This window comes from Silurus meridionalis, chromosome 15, assembly GCF_014805685.1.
Source record: "Silurus meridionalis isolate SWU-2019-XX chromosome 15, ASM1480568v1, whole genome shotgun sequence".
NCBI lineage: Eukaryota > Metazoa > Chordata > Actinopteri > Siluriformes > Siluridae > Silurus > Silurus meridionalis.
In genome coordinates this window covers 23,147,103-23,156,336 of record NC_060898.1, presented here as the reverse complement: position 1 = coordinate 23,156,336, position 9,234 = coordinate 23,147,103, and the positions used below count along the sequence as shown (strand labels likewise).

The window sequence follows — 9,234 nt, the reverse complement described above, 5'->3', positions numbered from 1 at the left end:
CACACTGTAACCTGAGCCATGAGGTGGCGATTGATCTAAAAAAAAAAAAGATCTTGGATGACATTCGCTGGCTAGTGATGTCATTATTACACACACACACACAAACAATACAGCCTTTTTTTACACAGAAAGTGGTACTGAAACTCAGACTGAACATAAAAAAACAAAAACCGCCACCGCGTCCTTGATTCAGAGGTCGACCTGTTACTGATAACCTTTTTTCCATTATTTGTATAAATACAAGCTGTTACTATGGAAACAGGGTCGCATTAAAACAAGCTAATTCATAGTCACTCAGGATCGTTTGTGCATTCGTACCAAAACTGGGAACACCTTCTGACCAGTCAGATTCCAGTGTCCGACCTCATTGCGTTCCGTTTAACCTCATGACTCTTAAAGCATCCCAGAAAACACCTGATGGAAACGAAATTTCACAGTTGTAGTGTTTTGAAATGTTCTCACGCTCGCGCTTATCATCTATCCTGAACTGTGTATCTGAAGAGTGTGAGTTCTAATCCCTGCCACACCAAGATGCCACTCCTGGGGACCCTGAGGAAGGCCCTTAACCACATAGCTGTTGGGTTGTATGAATGGGATAAATGTTTGGATAAATGCATCTACCAAATGCATTTGATAAATTTATTTCATTTTGTTTCATGTAGTCAGATATGAAGCTCGTTGGACAGAATACGTCCACGTGAATTGACGTGTAAGATTAACATACTGTACGTTCATCTGTAGTAGCTGCCCGCTCAGGACTGTACCACTTTCACTCCGGGGAATAGAGTGTTGGGAAGAAGACATTTGTGCAAAAAAGAATAGTGGATAATAATAACAACAATAATAATGATGATGATGATGATGATGATGATGATGATGGTGATGATAAGTGTGTGAATGCGAACAGACGAGTTGAGATTGAGGAAGTTTCTGACGCACCATGCTCACGAGGTTGGCATTTCTACCACTGGAATTTCTTCCCTTGTGTTTTGCAGGGTTTATGTTCCCAGACTGGTTTTTGCTTCGTTGAAATTCAATTCCACATACCAGAAATGTCGGACACCCAACTTTTTCCCGACACACACATGGTTCTTCCCTAAAGTGTTAGCACAAACCTGGAGGCAAACAATTGTTTAGGACGTTTTTTGGATGCAGTCCAAGTTTTTTACTTGAACTAGGAGACCCAAGGCTTAAGTGGAAGTTATTATAGATCGCAAATGTGGAATGTGATGTTCAAAAGCAACCCTATATTCAGGTGTGCACAAACTTTCGGTCATACAGTGTGTAGTGATATAATTAACTTTTTCTTTTTTTTTTTATACCACACCAGCAGTTCGGATTTCCTTCTGTATCTCGATGTGTATTGTGGATATCAGAATATCACGATGCGATATTTCGGTCATATCGGGTTCTTCTTCTTTATGTTGCAAGGTTTCATATTATGTGATATTGTGATGTTGAGTGCTTGGATGGAATTCCCTGTGAGTTCGAGTGAAAGTGTGTATTGAAGACCCTGTTCCACGTGTCATTGTCATTCACGGCATTTAGCAGACGCCCTTATCCAGAGTGACGTACAAAAGTCTCGGTCAATGAAATTGACGTGTTCTTGCATGACACCTTGCCTTACTTTCACCCCTGAGCTCCTACATGAGTGAAGTAAACACAACTTCCTATTTCACTTTGCGTTTCTGCTGAACCATGACCTCCAACTGGAATCTCTGACTTCCCCTGCTATTCCCTGACTCGTGTGTGTGTGTGTGTGTGTGTGTGTATTCAGTTCCTCATTCCAATTCAGCAGCATTGTGTCTGACTCTGAGTCCGAGTTTTTTTCTGACATTTTGAACGAATAACAGAAAAGCAGCTGTGTGGAGGAAATGGAATTTCACACCTTACATCTGGACTCAACTCTTTTTTTTCTGACTTTTCCACCTTCATCACGAGCGAATAAAGCAGGAACAATGACGTGTTCGCACTTTGTGTGGCATATATATATATATATATATATATGATAAAAAATATTTTTTAATACAAATAATACATGCATTTATTATTAAGATATATTCACAAGAAAAGTGTTTTTACTCCCTGAAACGTCGTCTTTTATTGATTATCATAAAAATTAAAATTACCATAAAAGTGTTGCATGTTCTTTAAACATTATTTAATTAACCTTTATTTCAATTAAATTTTTTTTGACGTATTTTTTCTTGATTAATTAAATAATTAGCTACATTAAATCAACACGCCTTATTTCGGAAAAAAAAATTTTATCTGTTTTTTTAGATTATATTTCATTTGAACGGTTTAAGAATGAATTAAAAGAATTAAAAACGATAGAGAAAAAAGAATACAGCAAACGTGAATACGATTTAAACACATTTCATTGACATACATTATTTTCTTTTTTATAAAAGCATTCAATAAAAAAATCTTTAAATACAATTTTAAATGTATTAAACTTTTTAACAGCAGTAATTGAAGTAAAATAAAATAAAACAGTTTTTAAAGGAAATGTGAATATAATGTTCCTTTGAAAATACATAATTGGACAATTACTCAAAAAAAAAAAAAAAAAAAAAAAAATATATATATATATATATATATATATATATATATATATATATATATATATATATATATATATATTAATTAAAATAAATAATTATATATATATATATTTTAATTAAAGCTGTAAAGGAACCTAAAGACCTGAATTTGTTAATCATTTAAAATTAGCCAATGAATAATTTAACTCAAATAATCTTTTTTTATTATTATGTACACAATTAAATTAATAATTTTTCACATTATTCATGTATTATTATTCAATATATATATATATATATATATATATATATATATATATATATATATATATATATATATATATATATATATATATAAATTATAATATATAATAAATAATTTAATACCTGTTTTTATATCAGTATGAAAACAATGTTTCTTTAAAATAAATGATATAATTGGACCATAATTATTATATATTAAAGATCTGAAGGTTTTTTTTGCATTGGTAGTTTAATATGTCAGTGTGTCAGAGTAAGTAGGTGTGTAAAATGTGTGTAAAAATTCCAGCAGGGTGAAGGGATTTTTGCTTCTGTTCTACCTGCTTATAAATTGATCTGAGATCAGGCAGAGGTTCATTGTGAGAGATCAGAGTCAGAAACATCATCGTGCTCAGAGAGGAGGAAAAAAAACAACAAAAGAAGAAGAAGAAGAAGAAGGTAGATTTTTCTTCAGTTTTATTAGAAATGCTCTTTGGATATTTCAGTTTTATTTGATCTGAACTTCATGAATCTCTGTGCAGTGCATAATCGGATTTCTTTGCCTGTTTAGATGAATATGATTCTCCTAAAGGTCTTTGCTCTACATCTAACCCTCCTTCACATCGGGGACGCCAACAAGTTCAGGGTCATCAAACCGAACGGTGATCATAAGCTTTATTTTATTCTATTTGAAAGGTTTGGAATTAGATCAGGTTCAGGCAATTTTAGGTGTTGAAACTTCAAAGCTGTATTTAGGTGTAGAAATATTTTAAATGTAAAAATATAGAATATAAAAAGAAAAAGCTTGGAATATTGTTGAAGATAAAAAGATCTAAACGAATCCATAGTTTCATATTCAGGATGTTTTAGGCACAAAATGGAAATGGTGTACTGACCAGATACAGTAGATGTATAATATATATATATACATATACATACACACACACACACACACACACACACACACACACACACACACACACAACATTTCCAAAAGTTTGTGGACACCTTACCATAAGATTGGCGAAGATTCCATTCAGCCAAACGGGTGTTAGTAAAGTCAGGTACTGATGTAGGTGAGGTGAAGTGATTCATTCCAAAAGTGTTGAATCAGGATGAAGCTCCAATGCAGGAGATCTTCCACAAACTTCTAACCCATGGAGAACAGATCTTTAAAGAGTTTGCTTTGTGCACAAGAGCATTGTCATGGTGGAGTTTTGGGTCTCCAGGTTCAAATAAAGAGAAAAACATTCTTTATTATGGTGTGCCTCCAACGTTGTGGGAACAGTTTGAAGAAGAACCACATATGGCTGGAAAAATCAGGAGTCTCAATACTTTTGGTGAAACCGCGTATCTCGAATTATGTTTGTTTTAGTTATTGCTTTGGAGGTAAATGGAAACCCGATGAAACAGAAGACCTCGGTCGTCCTGAGTTGTGGCGATCAGTTCGATAACTCTGAGATCCACTGGAGGAAAAATCAGGAGAAGATCGATGTGAAGGGGAACCGTGTAGAAGTGAGCATCGAGGCCATGCTGGGGGGAAACTTCACCTGCCACGAGGAATCAGGAGACGTCCTGAACCACACGCTGGTGCTGGTCAGCCCACTCGACTTCGACAAGGCCATTCTGCTGCGCAATGATGATAAAGGTAACTGGGGAAAAAACTCAAAAATGATTTACAGTGCCTTCCATAAATCTTGGCACCCCTATGAATTCATATGATACAATTCAATTCCAGTTTGTTTCTTTTGTGATTTCCACAATTGAAATTGTCTCAAAGCAGCTTTGCAGAATGTCAGAATTATGTGTTTTTACCCCGTATTTATATTCAAAACGTAAAAATTTTTAACTACATAAAACTTAAATTGAATATTTTTTATTTGAAGTATATTCCAGTTGATATTGTACATTTTAAGTACACGTGACTACGTTCAGCTTTGACTTCCTGTTTCACAGGAGTGTAAATATAATGTAACACCAAAGCCAAATTCCCTTAGTCATCCACCAGACTGAGTCTTCAAAAGGTCGTTGAACTTCAGAGAATAAGAAGTGACTACTAGAAAATAGCAGAAGCATTGAATATGCTTGTTTTCAGCAACAGGCCAATGATTAATCATTAAATTGTGCTGGAAATTTTATCCAGGAAGTGTTCTTCTATTCTTTATATTTACCAAAAGGGCCAATATTAGTGACTTATAGTGATTTTTAGCTAGCATTTGAAATGTTAAACCCCGGCCCATAAGTACCCGAATTGATGCTAGTCAAGAAAATGGCTTCATATAGCTAGCTGTAGCTAGTTAGCATATTTGTAACGTTGCTTATTAGCATGATTTTAGTTTTTTTTAGTGGTCATGTCTTCTACAAAGTTAAAAGGTGGTAAAGGAGAAAATACTTTTATATCTTTTCTGCACTCCAGTAATTTTTATGTAATTTAAAAAACAAAACAAATAGAAACATGAGGAATAGCTATATTATTATATTATTATATATTTTTTTATTATTATTTAATAATATTAATATGATCTTTCTTCCTTTTTTTTAATTTACCCTAGAATTTGTCACATGCGTCGCTAGAAACTACAGCGGCCCGTTCCACTGCTCATGGAAGTGGGATCCTATAAGGAACGGAGTTGTGGTGTTCTTCAGTGCTTCCCGGTGAGAAACTCTGAAAATATCTTCTCCGGTTTATTAAGTTTTTTTATTCGGCCTCCTGCTCAACTAAACGTTCATCCTCAGGAACTCGAACACGCTCAAATGCTCTCTGGACGCCGATAACGCAGGACTGACGTGTGAGGATCTGCAGTGCCCGTTCTCTGAGGAGGTGACCCGCATCAACCTCACCCTGCTGGTCCGGAACCAGTACCGCTTAGAGGAACACCAGAGCCAAATTCCTTAGTCATCCACCAGACTGAGTCTTCAAAAGGTCGTTGAACTTCAGAGAATAAGAAGTGACTACTAGAAAATAGCAGAAGCATTGAATATGCTTGTTTTCAGCAACAGGCCAATGATTAATCATTAAATTGTGCTGGAAATTTTATCCAGGAAGTGTTCTTCTATTCTTTATATTTACCAAAAGGGCCAATATTAGTGACTTATAGTGATTTTTAGCTAGCATTTGAAATGTTAAACCCCGGCCCATAAGTACCCGAATTGATGCTAGTCAAGAAAATGGCTTCATATAGCTAGCTGTAGCTAGTTAGCATATTTGTAACGTTGCTTATTAGCATGATTTTAGTTTTTTTTAGTGGTCATGTCTTCTACAAAGTTAAAAGGTGGTAAAGGAGAAAATACTTTTATATCTTTTCTGCACTCCAGTAATTTTTATGTAATTTAAAAAACAAAACAAATAGAAACATGAGGAATAGCTATATTATTATATTATTATATATTTTTTTATTATTATTTAATAATATTAATATGATCTTTCTTCCTTTTTTTTAATTTACCCTAGAATTTGTCACATGCGTCGCTAGAAACTACAGCGGCCCGTTCCACTGCTCATGGAAGTGGGATCCTATAAGGAACGGAGTTGTGGTGTTCTTCAGTGCTTCCCGGTGAGAAACTCTGAAAATATCTTCTCCGGTTTATTAAGTTTTTTTATTCGGCCTCCTGCTCAACTAAACGTTCATCCTCAGGAACTCGAACATGCTCAAATGCTCTCTGGACGCCGATAACGCAGGACTGACGTGTGAGGATCTGCAGTGCCCGTTCTCTGAGGAGGTGACCCGCATCAACCTCACCCTGCTGGTCCGGAACCAGTACCGCTTAGAGGAACACCAGAGGACTTTCTTCATTCATGACATCAGTAAGAGCTGATATTTTTTTTATAAAACTGCATAAAGTATTAAAGATGCATACAATAATAAAAAGGGGAACTATTACAGTGCTACAACAGTACTATTATGGTACTACAACAGTACTATACTGCTACCATTCATTAGTACTTTCAGATTTCCTTTAAAAAATCTAATCTACAAGAAAAAGACAATAATGTTCCAGTTTTTATGTCATTTTTTAAATGGTCACATTTTGATATTAAAAAAGTGTAGAATTTTGTAATAATTTATTTTAATAAATTTATTACTATTTTATTTATTTCTTAATTTTTTCTTAATTTATTACAAATTTTGTACCTTTAGAAGTCCTTTAAAGCTTTAATCTAAAATTGTATAATTTATTTGTATTACTTATTTTAAAAGCATCTTCAGGTCTTCTTTAAAGTCTTAATAAAAAAAAAACATGGTCCAATGATCAGATTTCTTTAAAGTCAGACGATATTCACATTTCTTATTAATCTTTTGTTGGTTAATATTTTTAAAATAATAAAATTACTTTTCTACTCGTATAATTGAATCGCTCTTCACAGTGCAGAGATTTGATTGTTGGGTAATGTAGTGACATCACATGACGTCTTTGTCCCCGCCCCTACTAAAATGAATAATAGGGAACATGGACATGTGACCTGTTAGAACACTCGTCTTACTGAGAAGAATTCATCTTGTGCTTTGGATCGAGAAAGAAGAGCATCTGTTGAGGAACTTCTAGTATTTTCTTGCTAACACGAACCGTTAAAAAGAAGTGTTGATTAAAAAGCGGTCTTTAAAAATGTACCATACTTATCATGATCAGATGTACAGATTTAGTATCTTTAGGGTTCCTTTACAACTTTTTTTTAAGATCTAATCATGAGAAGAACATTAATATTCGAACTTGGAGTGATGGAGTTCTTGTGAGTGGAAAAGCACTGATGGCTGATGCTGAGGATCGTCTAAACATGAACATTGACAACCTAAGGATACAGGACATGAGATTACTGTGGACAGTTACATTTAGGAACCATGCAGATGGGATTAAGGGTTCAGAACTACAATTTTCTTCAACAGTTTTACAAAAAGTCAAAAGTTGACAATTCAAGCAATGATAAAACTATAATGAATAAACATCTGGTGTCTAGATGAGGATGAAGTTCTCTTTTGAGTCTGGTTCCTCTCAAGGTTTCTTACTCACGAAGTTTAAGGGAGTTTTATTCTTCACTGTTGTCATTTAAAACATGCTGTTGTACGAGTGGGCCAAGTTTCATGTTTATTTATTTTTATCATCTTTAAAACCTAACACCTAAAAAATGACACTTTTCACCCCAAATAAGCAGGAGAATGTTCATGCTTATGGTTCATTCCAAATCCTGACTAGATTTTTTCCCCTCATCCAGTCAAACCAGGAAAAGTCGACATCACCAAAGCTGAGAATGACGCGTTCGAGTGGAAAATCCCAAAAACGTGGAACCAGCCATGTTCGTTCTTCCCTCTGCGCTACGAAGTGAAAGTGGTGTCACATCGCAAGGAGTGTGAAGAGACGTCAGGTGAAGGAAACCATTCAGAGGTGAGCACATGTTCTAGACCAGGGGGGGTTCAAGCTTTTCCACAAAGGGCCGGTGTGGGTGCAGGTTTTCATTCTACCACCAGTCAGAAAGTAAGACATTTAACAGAAAAACCAAACGTCTGACTTGTTTTAGAACCACTACGTGAGCGAGACACATTATAAAGTGATCGGAAGAAAGAGTTATACGTTCTGTGTGAGAGCTCAGGACTCCTTCACCAACAAAGTCTGGAGCGACTGGAGCCAGCACAAGTCAGTACCCACGTTACAATCATCTTTATTTAATAGCAAACGTAAGATCTGGTTTCTAATCTTCTCTTTCCTTCACCAGGGTCATGAAACAAAAGTCGAGAAAATAAAAAGGTAAATAATGACATCCCCAAGTAAAAGCCATGGATTTCTTTACAGTATTATATTACAGTGTGTATTAATATATTTCAAACAGAGCAAGAAGTAACCTTCCAACTTTTTTTTTCCAGGATATTTTCATCATGACATCAGCAAATGAGATTTCTGAAGTTGTTTTATTACTTTTATACTGTGACGATTTGATATTTATTATTTATTAAAGAACGACACATCAGCAACCTTTCTTCTCGTCTTCCTTGACACATGATTAAATCACACGAGCCAAAGATCCTGAATGTTCAATGTCCTGAAAGTTTCCAGACAATCTCACGCTGGGAAAGAATCACGTCTAGCCTGCTAACGTTAGCGAACACGTTCATGAGCTCGTGAATATTTCACACCAGTCATTGTGATCGAGTTGTTACTATAGAGACGGACTAATTATATCGTATATCAGTCAACCTCCTGTTTTTCTCTTTGATTGAGATGAAGCTTGTTACATATGAGGCTCTACATTTACTGTTATAACGAGCTCCACTCTTCTGGGAAGATGTTCCACTAGATTTTGTGGGGATTCATTCAGCTACAAGGATGTGTGTTAGTAAAGTCAGGTAGTGATGAAGGTGAGAAGGTGAGGAGGTCTGGAGTTCAGTCAGCGTTCACATTCATCTCAAAGGTGTTTAGTAGGCTTGGAGCTCTAAAGCAGGAGATCTTCCACTCTAAC

At 35.3% G+C, this 9,234-nt stretch overlaps 1 protein-coding gene across 1 annotated transcript; it reads left to right on the top strand.

Annotated features, from left to right (window-relative positions):
• The first annotated feature begins 3,160 nt into the window (after window positions 1-3,160).
• il12bb (interleukin 12B, b) lies at window positions 3,161-8,754 on the top strand. The gene is made up of 9 exons (XM_046867025.1): window positions 3,161-3,245; window positions 3,358-3,448; window positions 4,162-4,434; window positions 5,339-5,441; window positions 6,422-6,591; window positions 7,996-8,165; window positions 8,299-8,414; window positions 8,494-8,525; window positions 8,642-8,754. The coding sequence occupies exons 2-8, from the start codon at window positions 3,358-3,360 to the stop codon at window positions 8,519-8,521; spliced, it is 951 nt and encodes a 316-aa protein (XP_046722981.1). The 5' UTR covers window positions 3,161-3,245; the 3' UTR covers window positions 8,522-8,525; window positions 8,642-8,754.
• The last annotated feature ends 480 nt before the right edge of the window (window positions 8,755-9,234 follow it).

Coding starts and splice junctions, on each gene's coding strand:
- il12bb (XM_046867025.1), top strand. CDS start 3,358: ATGAATATGATTCTCCTAAAGGTCTTTGCTCTACATCTAACCCTCCTT. Junction 4,435..5,338: donor GCTGCGCAATGATGATAAAG/GTAACTGGGGAA, acceptor AATTTACCCTAG/AATTTGTCACATGCGTCGCT. Junction 5,442..6,421: donor GTGTTCTTCAGTGCTTCCCG/GTGAGAAACTCT, acceptor GTTCATCCTCAG/GAACTCGAACATGCTCAAAT.